We start from the raw sequence: 21,125 nt of genomic DNA, 5'->3' as shown, positions 1-21,125 counted from the left end.
AATATCAACCTGATCTAAATTATTATTACAGCTCATACAACTATCATACGTGATAGTTTGTATTATGTTTATACTGCATCAACTTGATACAAAGTAATGGATTGTTACAGTAGCAGCCAGTCATAGTTTGATATTCTATTTCGGCAACATATATACATGTGCAAGATTTTCTAATAACTATATTATATTATATATATATATATATATATATATATATATATATATAAACTGTGTGATTGGTGAAGTCTTTTTCTTGAAGTCTTTTAAGTTCAACATGTATAGTTTAGACAGGGAAATAATGTGTACCTATATTAAAGTGACTATGCTGCATTAATTGAGATATTTTGTTACTAGGGTTGTTATAAACTAAGAATATTATATATATGAAAAAAGGAAATTGTCCCAAAAGTTCAACTAAAAAATTGTATCCTATATCATAATAAAAACACAGCAAAAAGTTTCATGGAGTTATTTACAAAATTGGGTATCAACTAAATCCTAAACTCGGTGCAAGTGTGAAAATTAATAGTCACTTAGAATCTTTTATTCCAACAAGAAAAGAATCAGTTATCAGCAATCCATTACAATCAGGTATTGGTGTCAATTGGTACCTGACAGAGCGAAACAAAGTACTAACCCAGAGTAGAGTGGAAGACAGAGAATAATTAATATTTCATTAATTTTGCTAAGAGGAGTAAAATTTCAAATCAATAATTGCTCAGATAGCAATACTATGAAATAAAGACAACTTATCTAAATAAAAATATTTAGAGTAAATTAAAGTACTTACTTAAAGCTTCTTCAAGGTTCATGTTGCTACGTCTCAAAGCATTTTCAATGTCATCCTTCTATAAAATAAAGAATTTTATAGAATCTAAATATAACAGATTTCATAAATTATGTAAAATATCAATAATCTAATTTTGAAAAAAAAATTTAAGTTCATTCAATGATAGAAATCGCTGAACACTTTTTAAAAAAGATTTAAGTAAATGCACCATGAACTGAATTAATAATATAAAAAAGCTCTTGATAAATTAAATCAGATAATTTACAATTTAAATCAGATTTCCTTATTTTGCACTGATAAAAAAAATCAATATTTTATTTCACTATATAAAGTTATAATTACCTTGAAATTCATTTCCATCAGTAGACGAAATTGCTTACTAGCCCAAATCAGATCTTTGCTTAATGGCTTACCACCCTGCAAAGAATTTGAAACTAGATTAATTCACATCTAATAGATAAATTATAGTAACTAATAAAAACAAAAAAAGCCAATTAATCAATAGCATGGCAAACTTGTCACAATTCTTAAATAAAGGAAATAATAATTGTGAAGTCCAAGACATTCAACAGAAAGTACATAGAAAATTATAAGAGATAATTTAACCTGAGAATGATACAATTTGAGATTATGTGCATCTTATTCTGTTTGTCAATGCCTACTGGAAGTTTTTTGTAACACAGTTTAAGCAAATTATATCATGTCTTACTCTTGTAATAAAATAGGATAGTTGCCAGATGGATTGTTTTCTTCTTTATAATGTATTTAAATAATATGTCATTAATTAATATTTAATTAAAATATTGAAAAATGCTGATTTTACTAGATTTGAATAACTTTTAACATGAATTAACAAAAGAAAATCATAGAAAAAGTTATTTTTGAAGTAGTATTTTCTTAAAAAGTTACTTCCAACATATAAAATTACTTTAAAATGTCTTTTTCAAATGGAAGATGTACTTCATATACATAAAAACAAATAGATTAACAAAGCATTTCAATAATTAACAACATATACAGATACATGTCAACTGAAAAATATAAATAGGAGGGTTTTTTAATAAATTTCAAAAGCAACAATATTTAAGAAAATAGCCAAGATTTAAAAATGAAGATCATAAGAAAAACAATGAATAATTAACATTTAAAAATAGAATCATTCAAAATGAAATAAAATCATCAGTATCCAATTAATAATTATAAAATAAAATTATTTTAAATATCAACTTTTAATATATTGAATATTGGAATTAAAATAAAAATTCTAATCAAATACATGAGACTCTTCATTACGACTATGTTTCTATTGGATGGATTGATAAATTTTAGAGTTTTCCATGAATTACGAAGTAAATCTGTTCAAAACTACAGAAATTTTTGATTATTCTCTGAAATATGTAATATTCATTACACTATAACAGGGAAACTGATGGCTGAAAATGGAAATATGGGACAAAAACAATGCTAGTACAGAAATTAGTAATAATGGCCTAAATAAAAAGTATTGTCCAGTTCCAATAACTAAATATAAGGTAAAAATTTGATAAATATAATAAATAACATATCAAAAACATAATACAGGAAAATATTTAAACTATCACAAAATATTTTATATAGTATATTACATTTTAATTCATAATCTTATGAATGAATTTATTTATCTAAATGAAAATTACTTATCTAAAATTATTATTCTGAAGTTTTTGACATTTGTAAATCATTTTACGACTCAAAAATATGATAAGTTGCCCTATCATTGTGCAAAAGATTGTGCAAAATCTTAAAAAATAAACTTAAATATTTGGAATAACATATTAATAGTTCTTTTTTTTTTATCTATCTGTTATAATATTCTTTGATCTACCTGCTTAGATACAGAATTAATGTTTAATTTACTTCAATATAAAAAAATTTCATAAAAAAACAGGAAATGACATTAAAGCATAACTTACTTGTTTCATAGGACCACCCCATGAGCTTGTATCAACTTGCCCCTCTGCCCAGCTGCAACTGGCATTCTTTGATTTTGCACCCCAGTATGGGCCCATAGGATGCCCGGGTTCACCCCAATTTCCAAAGGCACTATTTGGTGTGTTAGGAGTTCCTGGAACACTTTTATCAGGAAGAGGGTTATCATCCCAGATCCTACGTCCCGAGGGGTCTCTATGAGATGAAACTTCATTCCAATTGAGGTTACGATTCATTGATTGATTTTTCATCCAAACATTGTCATTTTTGTTCATATTTGATCCCGTTTGTGGCAAACGTATCATACCAGGTCCACCATGAGGGGCACATGGATTGCCACCTTGGCACAAGTTGCCTGGAGGCATAACACAATTAGGCATTTGTTTGGCAGATGGCATGTCTTTCCAATGAGAAACTTTACCTTGGTGAACAGGATTACCCCATACAGCTGTTCCATCATCATAATTAGGTCCAGATTGGCAAGTGACTGGTGGCTGAGGTGCTGATTCTTCCCATCCAGAAGGTGTCATCTTCTTGTTGCTTCCAGTTACAGGAGACCAATTGCCAAACGAACGGTTTTGTTTATGGGATGGATCTGCCCACGGAGGACCATTGTCTGGACCAGAATCTTCAACTTTAAAAGAATGTAATGAAATTAATATAAATTTTAAAAAAATTGTAAAACACAAATTTATAACCATGTATATTTCAATAATTATAATTTCTGTTATTTCAAATTTGCATTAGAATAACAATTGCAAAAAATTTGTCATTGCATAATTTTTTAATGTTATGCATAAAAGCAATTTCAACTATCTATTTTTCAACAAAAAGCCAAATTATCATTAAAACCATCAATAAAGATTAGATGAATTATTAGGAATTTCACATAATAAGTAATTTAAATTCTTATCTTACTTCCGAATTTAAAAAGCCAATAAAATAGCAAAAATCAAGAAATTGTTTAATAAGGCAAAAACATACCACAAACTCAATTTTTCCTTGCTTATTTCAAACAAATGAATTACAATTCTATACAATAAATTCTGAAGAGAATTTTTTAAAAAATCATCTTTTGAACAAGTCCCCCCCCCTTTTCTCGTTGGTTTCTAAACAAAAATTCTTTATAGAATATTTCAAATCTTTTATGAATTCAAATTTTAAAAAATAGATACTTTTACTCTTACTCAAATAATTACATTTTTTCACTGGAATCTAAATGCCCTAATAAGCTGTTCAAACAATTATAGAAATAAAATTAAAAACTTCTTATTTTTGTGAAACACATCTGGAAACATATATTGTTTAATTAAAAAAAAAATTAGAAATAACAACATATCATAATTTATAAAACAAAATTTTATTATGAATGTCACAAAATTTTTATTTAGAAGAATGGATAAATAATTTTCATCAATTCAACTGTTCTCAATATTCAAATAAAATTAAACAACTTAATCCAACATCTTCAACATTTCATTGTTAGTCAATGCATTTGTTATACCACATTCTAATAGTTATATGCTTCTATTTAACTAAATTCTTTTACATCAGTAGACAGAAAATCTTGTAATCAATTATTCACTCACTTTTTGAAGCCAGCCATAAAATTTTGCTAAGCTACAAGTTTCCGATGTCATTGCAATCTATCAACATTTCCAACTAATTCCGGTGATCAATTTATTACTTTTGAATAAACTTTGATTCCAAATGAGAGGTGCCATTAAATAATTAATTTCAGAAAAGAAATCAACCATAATCTTCCATAATAACTATGATAACAAATGAACAAATTTGAAATTGATGCTGTTCATACACCATATAAACAGCGTCAATTTATTAATCTGAATCAACACTGACAAATTAAAATTAACTAATGAATCAACTGGCCACATTTATCCTGTTGCTGATTTTGAAGACTGTAAAAAAAAAAAATTTACAGTGTGATATCTCCTGAAAATGAAGAGTAGATGGTGACTACTTATGACATATCTTCTTTCCCCCCTCATTTGGAACAAAAATTTATGAAATTGAACCAGTAACTGGGGTTGGAAAACTAATTCTTCGGTTTTATCAGTTACTTTATATATAAAGATTTTAAAATATATTAAAAAGTAAAACAAAAAAATTATCAAAAATTTAAAAAAAAATTATAAAAGCTTGACATGCTAGCAAACAATACTATAAAAAAAAAAAAAAAAAGGCAAAATGAATATCATAAATAAGAAAATTTCTAGTTCATTGAAAATCAGAATACATTATGAATGTGATTAGCATTTCAAGTTAATAGAGTATTTCTATTTGTACCTTGTTCTTTCAAGATTTTTTTTCAAGCTCCAAAATATAAGTATATAATTTTGTTTATCAATACTTGCTTTTTTTACTATAGATGAATATCTACATACAGAATGTTTTGAATTATAACAAGTAATATATTAAAAAATATTTTTAAAGTCAATTCCTACTTAGGTCAACAATTTTTTTTATTATTATTATTTTAGTTACTTTTTATTAAATAATTACAATATATGACAAAATTACAATATTAAGTGGCAAAATAGAGCTTGACGACCAAATAGAAATTACTGGACAAATTTAATTAATTAATATTTGAAAAAAAACTGTATTAACATCAAGTGTCATCCACTACAAGTTTAAAAAAATGTATTTGAACTTGAGTGGATGAATAAAAAGTATTTTATTAAGGAATGAAAATTTGAACAAGATATATATATAGAGAGAGTGTGAGCTAATAGTAGGAATTGAAAAATAGCTAAAGTTACACCTTGTAAAATAGCTAAAGTTACACCTGTGCTTATAATTTCTTGTATAGATTTATTCAAGAAATTATAAGCACAGCAAATATGAATAAAATAAGGATAGATACATTATTATATACATATTTAATGATTTTGGTCTTAAAATTCCTTTTAAAATATGTTTTTTGAAAAATAAAGTCTTAAGCAATTTTGTATTTGGCCAGAATTTATAATTTTATATAGATATATTTAAAGCTAATAAGACAATGGTTTTCATTTCTTTTTCAATAAAATAGTCAGAAGCAGAATTGAGAATTTAATCTCTATTTTATTTAACCTATTAATGTGAATGTAATGTATAAATGTACCAGTTCATAAATATATGATGCGAGCCTAAGTGATTATACTTATTATGCATCAAAAACGCATAATAAACATGATCCTCTACCACTAGAAAGGCAGTTATTTTCAGGTTGGGCAGTTAAATCTTAGCTCAATGATAGTGCAATTTAAGATTATGCTAATAATATCGCAAATCTATCCATTTCTAAGATTTAGTTCAAAGGTAGGTTTCAATCTACTTTACATACCTCAATGCAACAATTTTTACTAACAAAACTGCTCTTATTCGTAAATCAATATGCGAGAGAAATAAAAAATAGTTGTAGCAACAAGTGTATATATTAATGGAAAATGTGTAAGCCCCATATACTTATGTAATAATATGAAAATTCTGCTCACCTATATTTTTATTTTTATTTGGCGGAGATGATATCTGAGATAAACCTATCTGCAAGGCAGCTGTAACAAATATAACAAATTTTACACATTGTTATCAGTGAAATTGTAGGAAGACAATTGTTCAAATACGTTTAGAAGATTGCCATTTCTTTAAAAGCCAATTTATTTTTTTTAGTTAAGAGGTAATGAAATTTAGCCCTATAAATTCATGTATTTTACAATAAAAAGGAATCAAGCATATAACCAATTTTAGAAAAAGCCAAACCTTTTTATTTAAGATAGCACCAGAGTCAAAATCGAAATTGCATGACAATATATTCAAATGCATTGACATTTCCAATACAACATATCATTAAAAATGAAATTCAAATAAATTATGCATATTTAATTTACCTATATTTTTGTTTTCATTGGCAAGAGGCATGTGAGGCAAACCTATCTGCAAAGCAGCTGTGAAAAGAAAATGTTCTTTTTAGAAAGTCCATACAATTTTTAAATAAATGATATGAGAATAATATTTCTGCTAACAGAGACATAATCTTAATTATTACAAGTAAAGAAAAAGAATAAATTGCTTAAACAGAAGATCAAATGCATTAAAAATTAATAACCATCATATTAAAGAAATTTATTCGGGAAGATACCAGGGGTGTTTGTGGGACCCCAAAAAATCCCCGGAAACTTTTACGGACTTACTACCGACATTTTGGAGTTTCGAGAAGGGGGGGGGGGGAGAAATGAAAAATTACGATTATGAAGTATTGAATGACCTAATTATAAAAGTTCAATGAATTACTTTTTTTGCAAAATTAAGACCTTTGAACCCAGGTCACGTGATCGCACATCTGGTCGAACGAAGTCTCTCCCTTTTTTTTCTGCCGCGCCTACTTGCCGAAAAGAATCCAGAAGAGAATGTCCGAGAACCGGGGGAATGAGTCATAACTCGCAATAAGGAAAGAACAAAAAAGAAGTTTTTTCCCCCTTTTCACGCATTATCACTGCCTTTGGAGAAAGAAAGGAAAAGTTTTCACCACACACACTGACCTTGCATTTTCTGCTTTCAAAGCAAACAAAATTACCCAGATCAAAATAAATAATTCATTATTATTCCTACTTCCTTTTGAACGACGATCCCCGGAATTTCCGGGTATCGAAGTTCAAAATCCCCGGAATTCCGGGGTTTCCCCGGAGCACAAACACCCCTGAGATACTGTAGAATTTTGCAACAATTGGAATTATAAAAAAGCCTTTGAATTCCTAAGTTACTTTTTATACCACAAGGTGAAACCAGAATATATTTTAATCAACTTTCATATAATGTACATACATACATACAGGGGGGAGATGGAGGGAGATAAAAATGGAAGAATATGTTCAGATGATTCATCTTTTGGTCACTAAAGCATTTCCTACACATCTTATATATATTATGATTGTACAAAGGGAGTTTAACAGAACTTAACTATCCTCACTGGAAGCACAATAAAATAATGGAATCAATAGGCACTTATTTAAAATAAATTTAATTATAACTTTCACTGACATAACAGAAAATATAAGAATTCCAATTATAAATTCCAATATGAATTTTTTATTTATTAACTATTAGCCTATCGTTATTTCAGCTTTTAAGCTGATATTACCTGTAATAGCATAAATGTAACTTAATATTCATTTGTATTACAGGATTTTGCTCTGGTTTCATGAGGAAAAATAAGCTTTTCTATTACTTTCATCATTAAACATTGAGTGTAGACACAAAAATGAAAAGTAAATGTTTGCAAAATCTGTTAAATAAAATATTTTCTCAAAAAAACTCTACTAAATTCAAATCCCGAAAATTAATTTAAAAAAAGCATTTAAAATTATTTGTCGGAAACAAAAGAAAATGAAATCATTATGCTTTACGTACGTGGTTCACTTCCCCAGCTAGGATTCATATTTGGATTAATAGCATTATTTTGACTGCCCCAGTTTTTGCCTCCTTCAGCAGGATTAGCACTCCATACAGAAGTGTTGCTTTCTCCTCCCCAGGTGGCACCACTGGCTTGTGGCACTCCAGTCCACAAGTTAGTGGTATCTTCCTCCTCACCCCAGGTACCACCAATATGGGTAGAAGGGGTATGCCCCCATGGTTCTCGCATTTGAGTGGGAGTTTTATTATTAGAGCTTTTAACATGGTGACGGACATTATTTTCCCAGATTTCAGTACCAGTACTCGTTGAAGTCCATGTACTTCCTTCTTTTGGACTTAAATGAGGGGAAGAAGGCACTTCCCAAGCTGTGTCTTGATTGATTCCCTATAAAGAAAAAAATCATTATATATTACTATTAATTATAATTTTGATTATAATTAGTATAATCACCATCTGGCTTCTACAGAAACATATCGATAAAGCATTCTAAGTTGGCAAAATCTAAAAAACATTTTAAAAATTCCAAAATTATTTTTTCTTTTAAAAAAAGCATTATAAGAATTTATACTAAATGAACAACAATATCAATCATTACAAATCATTATCAATTATCATCATACAAATCATTTACAATGAATTTTAAAAGAATTAATAGTAATAACTAAAAAGTGAAAGAATTTTTTTCTTCTTCAAATCTATGAAAAAGTAAATTTTTGAATTTTGAGAAGGTATTAAAATATTTCTTGTAAAATAATTTACTCTGAATTACTGCAAAAAATATTATTAATTTTATCAAATTGAAAAGCTGATGGTATTCTTTATCACAATTTTAAGAAAAATAGTATATAATATATATTTTTAAATTCTAAGTAAACAAAAAGAATGTTATTTAATTGCAGACATTGAAACAGAAAGAAAAATATATATTTTAAAAAAAACCTAAATGCTGTTATTGTGTTACAAATACATTTTAAATATGCTTTATTTGCTACCACCAACAGAAAAATACCTGATAACAGGATTATTCAAATTTGTCCAAGCTATCAGCTTTATTTATTCTTTTAAATAAAAAGGCAGCTATACAATCAGGCATATTTCAAACTTCAGTACTCATTTTGCTCAGAAACTTTATTTATTTATTTATTTGTTCAGAATTTTTTTAAATTCTATCACCACTGAATAATCTCATGAAAACCCACGATTGAAACTTATACTCTGTGTTTTTTCAAGATGATTACTGAGGTTTTTTTTATAGATAAACAAACCACTTGATATACCTGTTCAGAATTTAAATATTTTTACGTATAATATTTTTAATGTAAAAATCAATTTTGTATAAATTCTCATAATACATACAATAATCAAAATATACCACATCATTTGATTGACTGCTTTTGGTCCTTGGTCACTTGTAATGGAAGGGCTTATAAATTTTCTTTCATTTCTTTTAGGTACCATTAACTAACTACTTCAAACTAATAAAAAAAAAATTGAAAAAATCGTAAAACAAAAATTTCCAAAAATGTCGTTAGACAAATGTCTTACCGTTATTATATTTCAAAATGATTTGCAATGAATTTTAAAAGAATTAAAAGTAATAATTAAAAACTGAAAGAATTCTTTTTAAATCTATGAAAAAGTAAATATTTGAATTTTGAGAAGGTATTAAAATATTTCTTGTAAAATAATATATTCTGAATTACTGCAAAAAAATATTAACTTGATCGAATTGAAAAGTTGATGGTATCATCACAGTCTTAAGAAAAATAGTATAAAATTTAGTTCAAATCAAACAAATTATTTAGAAGGGGGCGAGGAACACATAACTGCTAAGATTCAACGATTAAAAACATACCCGCTGTCCCCAGCCTTCACTATAGGCTGCAGCAATTTGTGACTCATTTACATTTTCTTCCATTCTAATCACTTTTGTTGAAGAGCTGCCAGCAATATCTTGTTGATCATTTTCCATTTCAGAGTTACTAGAACTAGTAGGTCCATTTCCAACACTATTCAAACCTTTTCCTGCAGCTTGAGCCCATGTATTAGGCGGTTTGGTAAGTGGCATACCTGAAATAAACATTCTCATTTGTAAAACATATCATAAAGTTATATTAAACAACTTTTACATAATCTTGTGATTTTAAAATAAAAGTTTTGGCTAAATATCTGCTATTTTACATACAGAATAATTTAAGAGCAAATCAGAATTTACTAAAATTTAAATTTGCACATATAACACGATTTAAGAAATTGAGAATCACAAGACATTTAGACAAATGATTTCAAAGTGTTTTTTAATGAAATTTTCAAACATTTACAGTATTACTTTATTATTATTATTATTATTTTGGTTTATCCCCTACAAATCAGATTACCTTTTTACAGAACTTATAATTCTTCAGTAATTGCATTTTTGAATAATTTTCTGCTTAAGCAGCTTTATCTGTCATAAACAGCAAGGATAAAATATAAAGTATAAAGTAAATTATAAAGTTAATTTTTTTAACAAAATTGCATATGGAATAGATTTAATTTATTAGAGTAATGGAGTCAGTTATGTAAAAAAGTATATATTATCTGAACTTGAAAAATAATTTAGATTGATAATTTTTCTCTAATGCAAAAAGCAGAAATAAAATATATTAAAAGAATATATGATATAACATAACTTACTCTTAAATAAAACTGATTAAATTGTATTTTTCAAGAGGCAAAGATAAGATTCATTTGCCATAAGCTCCCATGATTTTTTTTATGACCGTCAAGAGTTAAAACTATTTTTGAATCAGAAGGAAAAAAGAGGGAGTTTTTATTATGCTTTAAAGTAAATATCTTTCTTCCCGTGATAACTTACCGAATTTTTTTCAAAATTACAAAATTATGTTTACTGTTTTCAGAATGTTCACCTCTTGGTTATCAAGATACAGTTAATGCAGAAAATCAAATTAATATCAAGAAAACATTTTTAATGCCACATTGAATTTTATATAGTAAACTTTTAATATCTATAGTAACTTTCAAGAGCTGAATTAAATTTCATATGGTAGAATATTGGAATTCATATACAAATATAAGAATTATGCATGCATTATAAAAAAAATTTAAGGAAAACACAGCAATGGAAATCAGTGAAAATTTCAACATCAGATTTAGACATTAATGTCATTCTGTAAAATGTGAGGATATGGTTGTTAGCAATACATCAGTGACACAGCAAGAAGCTAGTTAAAATAAATAAAAATATAAATTTATTTTTAAAAAAATCAATGAATGGAGACTTTAAAGAAATTAACAAATAATGAATACAATCAAATTTCTAGAAGGAAAAGTTGCCACAAAGCTACAAGTAACTTAGTTTGTAATCACAATATTAAAAACGGATATTTTAATTATTTTTACAACAACTTTAAAACTTTGCCAGGAGAAAATAGAGTTGATAAAATGTCTAGATTATTTCTTTGAACGTTAAAATCAACACTAAATCATCAATGTTTCTAACTAAATATACCCTAATTTTATGGTTGATGAATATCACCATAAAAATTACCTTTAATATCATAATAAATATTTTTAAAAATTTAAATTACCAATAAATATTTAGAAAATTTCACAAAACTTTTATTTTAATAATTATTCTTATATATTCTTTTTTATTTCAAATTAAATAAAAGCTATTTAATCCCATCATTCTACCAGCAATACAACAGTTTAATCATTTAAAATTTCATGAATTAATAGAAAGACCAAATTAATTTTAAAAAATTCAATTCATTTTATCAAGTGAAACAAAAATGAGTATTTGAACATTAATGAGACATTCAATATTGTTAGGATGAAATTCAATTATTAGATAATAATTAATATCCAACTGAATTTAAGATTTAAAAAAGTACACAAAATAATAAAAAAAATTAATTATAATTTAAGTTGGCTAAAAAAACATTTAATTTCAAACATTTTTCAAAAAAAACATTTAATTTCAAACATTTTTCAATAAAAAAAATGATGACAAAGTAGGAAACATTTTAATTTCAACATACCATTGTTATAGACTTAACGAATGATTGATATTTCTCAATCGACAGCATTTAAGTTTTCAATCTGAAGAATTTATTTTATAATAAATTTTAAATAAATAAGTGAAAAAATATAAATTTAGAGATAATGATACATCCTTATAAGAAAGTGCCATTATTTTAAAACATAAAAAATAGTTTCATACCTCCTATGTGATGAGTTATGTTAGAGTGTTGAGTTAATTCTACATCAGTTACAATTTTATACATGTTTATCATTGAAACAAAGCTGAAATTTGAAATTTAAAACTCTCATTGAAAATGTTAATTGAAATTTCAATTTCATTTCACATTTTAACTGAGAATGTCAATTTCTTTTTTAAAAAAATGCTATTTCTTAAACATGTTTTAGACTATGAATATTTACAATCTTTTAAGAAGTTATGAAGGTTCATCTGAAATACTGCTTTCTAAAAGGTTACAATATTTATACAAATAGCTATTTATTAAAATTGCACTTCAATTGTTTCAAAAGAGTAAAAAATACAAGTTAATTAAAAAATAAATTTCCTTTTTCTATGCCAGCTTTCAAAATAAAGCATAAAGATTCAAAAGAACCATTAACCGATGCCAAATTTGTCAAATCATTCTTAAATAATCCAAGTTCGGCAGCTGTATAGAGTTTATAAATTTAATTAAAATGTTTAAAAAGAATTGTCAAAATTTTAGTAATGATTTACAAAAAGGGTAAATTTTTTTTAATTGAAATCAAAAAGAAACCCTAATTAAAATAATTGCAAAATTATAAAATTCATAATACATTCAAAGGTCTACACAATCTCAATAAATTATTAATACAGTTAAATAAAAATGATATAATCAATTTATTTTATTAAAAAAATTAATAAATAGCACAATTTAGTTGCAAAATAAATTACATAATTTAAAAATATAGCAAATTGTATTTCAGTTACAAATTATTTTTATTAATATGTGCAACAACAAGATTCAGCAAAAATTATCTATTTTTGAGTGTTATTTTATTTTATTATTTTTTATTTTTTTTAAATAACAGGAACTAGTCTACTAGTACATTTGATTTTGATTTTTGTTTTAAAATGTAATTCTAATAGTAAGTATAAATTATTCTGAGATAATTTCAGAACATCTGTTAGAAGGAAATATGGATAATAAAATTTTTTTTATTTGAATACATTGAAAAAGGAAATTTTTATTTTAATGGCTGGAATAATTTATTTAGACAATATTAGTATGTATCTTAAAAGTATTTTACCTGATTCCAAAATAAATTAATCAATCAAATTTCTTTTTTTTTTTTAATTAAATAGGTTAGCCACTGAGAATATTAGTTATATTTAATTTCTGATAAGATATATATTCACATCCATTATTCTCCTAAATTTTCTGACATAAAAGCTATGTTATTTTAATTACCTTATTTAAATTCTATTTATAGTGTACATGAATGTTTCTAATAGAGACCAGTCCTAAGACAATGTAGCATTATTTAAAAATATAAATGTGCAGTTCTTTATCTTCTAAATATAATATTGCAACTTCCCTGGTTTTTTGTTTGTTTGTTTCTTCATGCGATTATATAATGGATGATACAATGAAAATGGTTGAATTCCAGGGCAACTATTGTTAAAATTTAAGCAAAAAAAAAAAAATTTCAAATTCATTTTTTTAAAAATTGAAAAAGTTCAGCAAAAATTAGCAGAATTATTAAATTGGTATAATTAAATAGACAATTTTCTAAATTTAGAAATAGTGTGAAATTCATTTTTGTTCAATAATATTTTTGGCAGTTATAGCAGAAAAACAACTAAAATTAGCTTAATTTTTAATTATTTAAAATTTTAAAAAGAAAAAAAGTAGAATGTCTACATACACACATATTCATTCATTCATTTTTATTATTAGTAGAGACATGGCTAATATGCCTTCGCTGGTGCTCATAAGAGAACAATTCTGAAGTCTCATAATTTATTCGAGAATTTTATATGATGAAAAAATTAAATTTTAAAAAAGCAAAAGAAAATTTTTACTTTAAAAAAAGCTTTGATCACATTAAATATGATTTGAATCATTTATTTTGAAATTTTATTATATAGCTATTTAGTTCAATGTGTCTTGTATTTTTGCTTATATATCCTGATAAATTTTTTTTAATAAATTTATATATATATATATATATATATATATATATATATATATATATATATATATATATATATATATAAATCTGGTTTTGGAAGAAAGAGAAAGACAGACTCAAAACTTTCCATCATCTAAGCATCCCTAAAGGACTTAATCCTACGCTGAATAATTACTATCCCACATTTATACATTGATTTTTAATCTCTACATATTCTATTTTAATCAGTAACCTGAAGTACAATATATAATTTTGGCTTATTTTTACCAATCTGTTTTCAGTATTTCTCTTATAAAAAAATTCAAAGTTAAAACGTAAAAGTAATTTTAAAGAAAATAGGGTTTTCCCCCCTTTTTTTCTTTTTAAAGGCTAAGCTTCTTTTTAACACAATCTAAATTTATATATAGAAGGGGCCAGATTTTAAATTATAAAGCAATCTATCTTATTAGAATTATAAAACAGGCTCGAGACCTACAGGAAATTACTTACTTTTACCTATAAATTAATCTGAACCTGCAATCATTTATATTTTTAAGAATTTATCATGGAAGAATTTCTTCCCTGTGCAGATTCTGAGCTCAATACTTAAAGACATCTGCATTCTGTATTATAATACTGGACAAGATTAATGTATTTTCCTTTGTAGAATAACAGTATGGTTGACTTCTAGAACACTTCTGAAGCTCCTTTCCCAAGTAGACTCAGTATTTCATGTCTTTAATGATAAGAAAATTCCCAATGTTTTTGAAGATGTGTAATAAAACTTTAAACTCATTAAGACAGCAACAGAAAATTAATAGGGCTATTCTTGTTTTAAATTAGAAAGAAATGTTCAAATAATGATCTTAAATTGAAGAAAATGGAATTAGAATGTCAAATACAGGAATTTCTGTTATTCTTACTTTTTTTTAAAAAACTGATTATTTGAAGAAAGTTCCGAATCGAGTAAATAATAAAGGGATGCAGAACAAATTTTGAAAATAATTTGTTCTTTAAATGGTACACTAGGTTTTTTTTTTTTTTTTCCCCCCCTCCCTACAACAATAGCAAAGCAATTATATGCAAAAAAAAAAAAAAAATCATTCAAAAATCATCAAAATAAATTTTAAAAAATTCTACTTTAAATGTTCAAATTTAGGTTTCAAAGTACACCGAGTCATCATTATGATCATCTGTTTGTCAAATTTCATGGCTATAAGTGCAACAGATTTGCCTGGACATTGTACACACACATTTCCTTTTATAAGTATGGATTTCCTTTGATTTCATATTAGTTAACTTATTATTATGAGACTACTCTAATAACTGAAAATTAATCCAACTAAGTATTATCAACATTGCTATTTTTCAGTAAGCATATAGGATACTTATATTGGATAATAAATATTGACATATATCAAAGTAGAATTAAAAGGCATCTCATTACGGCAAATAAAAATTTTCATACAATAATTTTTTTAAATACTACAATATTTTATACCTTACACATAATTAATCCCTATATGATGTTTAGCTATAACAGTTATGAATATTTCATTTTTGCTAACAGAACATTATATTAAATTCAAGATTATTCAAATTAATTTATTGAAGTTATAGGTTTTATCATTAATATTTATTTAAAACCATTCACTAATGTCCAGCTTTTTGTAAGATGTACTTTCTTTTCAGTTAGCAGATATAACAATTCGACATTTAAGTTGCACTGCCAACAAATCAAATTTTATATATTTAAATCATAATGATTTCAATTATTTTAATATGAAAATACAGAAAGGCAAATAGTTGAGACATTCAGTTTCGATTCGAAATTATACACATATCTAAGATTTCTAGGATAAAATTAATCACTCTTTTCATTTCTTAATTATCGTGCTCACATAAATACAAACTTCTCATAAAAGGATTTTGTACAAAATTTGATAACAGACAAAATATTTAATGAAAAAACTAATTTCATATATCTAACTAAAAGCATTTTTCATTGATTATTCATATAACTTCAATAATCATATTTTCAAATTCCAAGATGTCTAAAACAAAAAAAAATCATAAAAGTTTTGAGGCCAAATTTTTGGTAATTTAAGATATTTGCATACTTCTAACATGAAAATTATCTAATAAAAATTATAATTCGCAAAATATTGTTTTAAGTTGATGCTGATAAAATTTTTAAACACATGATGCAATAAAAATTAGAATTGAATATAGATATTATTTTTTCAATAATCAATAAATTTTGTTTTTGATCAACAAACACAAAAAAAGATATTCAATTTGCTTACATAAACTATGATTTAATAATTGTAAATTTTTAAATCATATGCAATGATGTAATGTTAAAAATCATCATCAAAAAAAAAAAATACTCTCAAAGATTAAGAATAAAAACTATAATTTTCAAATAACTTTATTTGAATATAATATTTTTTTTAAAAACAAGATTTTAACAGATTAATAAAAAAATTATTATTAGCTGCTTTTTAAAACTTAACTGCGATTGTATTTAAAATAAAAAGGAAATCTAATGAGCCAGTCACCCAGCTTTAACCAATGAACCGATTTCGACAATTTTTGTTTCGTGCAAAAGCTCATGACCTCTATGCATTTTAAGTGGTCACTCTCCTTCCTCTCCAATTTTGAGAGAAATTGAAATAAATGTCTCACTGTACATCATCTATGAAATAATACTCGGAAAGAGTTAGTCAGTTCCACCTATTAAAATGATCTCAGAAAGTTTTATATCATATGAAAGCTCATGATTCAAAGATATGTCAACAAGGATCATTTGCCTTTCCAAACATCCATTTTTTTAAAGGAATTAAGTATAAAATTCCTTTTTACAATCTCTGTGGGGGAAATACAATGGCAGCCAAACTTATTGGATCAATTTCAAAACGTTTATTTCACGAGGAATACCATGACCCCTAGATATGTCTCAAAGGTCATTCACTTTCACATTTCTATTTACTGGAAAAATAAAAAATACACTATTTCTCGACACATTAATATAGTCAAGCCAAGGAATTTTAATCAAACACATTTTTTTTTCAATTAATTGAAAGTACTATTTTAAATTTTGACTGCATAATAATAAAGCATTTCTGATTTGCTATTTATACTTATGATGAGACAATTTAAATGGAATGAAAATTAGCAAAATAGGGTGCACAGTTAAATTTTATCTTAAAAAAAAAATAAGCTACTCAATTGGCACTTTTATAGAAAAATAATAATCAAAATTAAGATGAGAGTTTCTGATTATAGAACTATGCATTATGATGAAATTAATTAACTTGTATTAACTATGTTAAGTATCCAAATTTATAAAATATAAACATAAAATACTACCTATAATTGAATATTTTCACCTCATTAAAACTAATTTATTTAAATTGTTTCATATGCAAGTTTTAACTTTTATAGCATATCTAAAATTTATTTCATTAAACTGCAGTTAGTAATATTATGAAAAAACATTACAACATTTCAATTTCTTAGAAGAATAAAAAAAGTTACAAACATAAATATACACTATTCAATTTTAAAAATCATACCAATTTTATTAAATATGTAAACAGATTAATAAAAAAATAAATAAAAATATGTTTCTACTTTTAGAAATCCAAACTCTTATAATTTTATCACTAATAGTTGTTGCCAACTTACTACATTTTGTTTATAATAAAAAATCTCTGGCTTGTCAAACAAATTAATTTTAAACTTGAATAAACTTGATATTCATTTGATTTTAACAATTTCCTCTTTCTAAATTTTTTTTTTTTTAATTTTTCCTAGTTATAAAAAAAAAAAAACATTTTAACTTCAATTATATCATTAGCAGCTATTTCATTAGCCATTTGTCTCTAAAAAAAAATATACAATATTTTAAAAATTCTGATCAATATCTTATCTTAAAATCTTAAATATCAATATCTGATACTGATAATATTCTCAATTCTTAAACAATGTTTCCTGAATTTATTCCACTAGATGGTTTTACATGGTCATAGATTTCATGTTGTAAAATATAGCATTTCTTTCAAAATTCCCACTTCAATTTTTTTATCAATGGTGAATTCTCTTTCATCAATTTCTTATTCATGAGACATAATGAAAATAATTTTCAAAACTCATCCTAGTTTTGTAAATTTATAGTCTTTAAATAAATGATTTTTAAAAAATTCGACTTATTTCATTTTTCTAACATTAAAATAATTGACATTGAGTAAAGATGATATAACTATAATTTATATACTCCATGAGAACACACTACACTCATCTTCATTTTATTATTCTTTCAGATGCAAGAACAATATAGAAAATCTTATTTATCATACATACTACTTTTCTCTACTAAAACAACATTTTTTACTAATGAATTGAAGAGCTATTCATTAAGCAATCCAAAATTTTTAAGGCATGAATATTTCTTTAGTGGAACGTAAAGCTCTCCAAAATTTACTCCAAGATGTACATTTACTTTATATAAACTGCTGAACATAGCGCATTAACAGAAAAATTAAATTGTCATTAGCTATTTAGCAAAGAAAAAAAAAAAAAAATTAACCTAAGAAATCTCCTTTTAAAACTTTTTTTAAAAAATCATTATTTTACTAACTTATGAATATTGCACAAAAAAAAAAAGTGGTTCATTAATCACATACATTTGAAGAAATGACTTAATATGCTCTCCAACATATGCAAGAGCAATAAAAGTAATTCCCCTGAAACCTTCTCTATACTCGTCAATAAAAGATTATAAACCTTCCCTTCTGTAAAAACATTAGATATTAGACAAAGCTGTGAAAGTCACAGCACTGACACAGAGCTAACATTTTAGGAATAAGATTTATTGTATTTCAATTATCTATACTGTTGTGTCTTTGAATTATCGCATTTATATACAAATGATCAAATCGAAAACTGATTTGATTCAAAAGTTGATACATATCTATACTTTACATGCCTGTATGCTAAATTTTATCTATTTGGCCCTTGGTTTATTTGCACTCAGACCAGCAGATATCTATATAATATTCCTGTAAATGGATTTTATTCAAAATTAGAAATCTACAAATATGGTACTAAGACAAGGTACGTTCCCATTAGCAAGGTGCAAATGTCACCAATTGTGAATTTGGCAGAATTCTACATTATTTGGCGATTTTTCTCTTGCGCTCAGAAAGTACCCAAGAAAACATACAAAATTTCATTTGGCTAATTCACAGAGTTTTTGCGTTACAATTTTTGCGTTAAATACACAATTTCCCTCAATATTTTTAAAAATTCTAAAGGGCTTTTTTTTTTTTTTGCAAACTTTTCCTGCAGTAAAAATATAAAAATAAATTACTGTTGGTGTTAGATTAAATGTTGCCAAAGTATAACTAATAAAAGCTTTATAACTAATATAACCATTGTAGAAAAACACAGCATAGAGCTGAAGTTATAATTAAAAACTTATTCACTGGGTTTTACATGGATACATAAAATTATATCTAAAAAAAAATTTTTTTCCCTATCTATACAAGCAAAATGAGGTAAAAGAAGAGTCATGTGAGTGAAAGAAATAATATTTTCTAAATATTATCAATATCTTCCTAAATTGAGATGAAACCTTTTTCATAAACTTCTGGATCAAAGAAAATGTTGCTGTATAATCGAAACAATTTTAACATTATTCTATAATGTGGTGAAATTCTATTTTCTTCTCCTTTAAAAAGAAAAATAAGATTTTAGATTTAAAAAAAAGTATTTTAAAGTTTTAATATAAAGACTATTAAAAACAAGTTTTAAGGACTTTATATAACGATATGTTCCCTGTGTAAGTAGTCTAGTTGTCGATGTGTGTTTTTTTTTTTTACAATATTTCTTAAAAATTGAAATGAAAGTGACAAATGACTCGTAACGAAATATCTAAAAATTGTGAGTTGTCATATGAAATAAAAAAAATGTTACATATATTATATTAAATATTTTATTTAGTAACTGTAACTGGCAAAAAAAATCAAGATTTTCCTTACAGATAAAAAATACAATGAAATAAAGTTTTTAAAATATCTTTTGGGGACAAACATAGTTTTAAGAAAGGCATTATAGATCTGATATGAAAAATCCACACGACCTTTGTAGCTTTAATTGCACATAGAATAAAAACTGAAAAAATATTGATACTGTATTTGTGGCTGAGGATTAGTTCTTTGGTCTCATCAATGGTTTTAAACATACATATGATAGACAAACAGTTAGTCATCGAAGGCAGATATATTATTTGATTTCTAAAATAATCAAATAACCACATAAAATTTATTAATTTATCCATGAAAAAAATTGCTCTAAATGATTTGCAATTAGCTTACACAATGATTTGTAACTGGATAAGCACAATCACATATGAGTTTTGTAAATAATTTTGAAGATAGATAAAACTTCCAATAAAATGAATTCTCAGGCTATTATTCAAGTAAAATGAATTTTCAGGTTATTAACAGGGGATATATAGTATTTAGTAATTTTGTCCTTAAAAGAATGTCAAAGATTTAATTATCTATTTGGCAGATTAAACTGATAGCTACACATATCTGTACTATAATATACATATTTTAAGTATTAAACTGTTAAAAAAAATTATGATTTCCTTCAATAGTACACATAATTAGATGAGATATTAAAAAGTGGAAATTGTCTAAAACGCACTGGAAATACAGCAAAAATGGGCAAAATATTTTAAAACTCTAATGATTTCAAAATTTT

The 21,125-nt window shown here is 25.3% G+C and overlaps 1 protein-coding gene across 5 annotated transcripts in view; it reads right to left on the bottom strand.

Annotated features, from left to right (window-relative positions):
* Positions 1–21,125, bottom strand: part of LOC129972790 (protein Gawky-like) — a 35,761-nt gene that overhangs the window by 13,565 nt on the left and 1,071 nt on the right. For 4 of the 5 annotated variants that reach the window (XM_056087054.1, XM_056087053.1, XM_056087055.1 and 1 more), the window contains exons 2-8: positions 10,030–10,244; positions 8,171–8,558; positions 6,652–6,708; positions 6,259–6,318; positions 2,743–3,392; positions 1,133–1,207; positions 791–848 (exon numbers count right to left, since the gene is read on the bottom strand). In XM_056087054.1, coding sequence (XP_055943029.1) covers positions 791–848; positions 1,133–1,207; positions 2,743–3,392; positions 6,259–6,318; positions 6,652–6,708; positions 8,171–8,558; positions 10,030–10,242 — 1,501 coding nt within the window. In that variant the 5' untranslated portion in view covers positions 10,243–10,244. The remainder of the gene's footprint in view (positions 1–790; positions 849–1,132; positions 1,208–2,742; positions 3,393–6,258; positions 6,319–6,651; positions 6,709–8,170; positions 8,559–10,029; positions 10,245–21,125) is intronic. The other variant, XM_056087056.1, reaches the window with a different exon arrangement.

This window comes from Argiope bruennichi, chromosome 6 (assembly GCF_947563725.1).
Source record: "Argiope bruennichi chromosome 6, qqArgBrue1.1, whole genome shotgun sequence".
NCBI classification, from domain to species: Eukaryota; Metazoa; Arthropoda; class Arachnida; order Araneae; family Araneidae; genus Argiope; species Argiope bruennichi.
The sequence above is the reverse complement of the archived record's forward strand: the minus strand, read 5'-3'. Positions and strand labels throughout refer to the sequence as shown.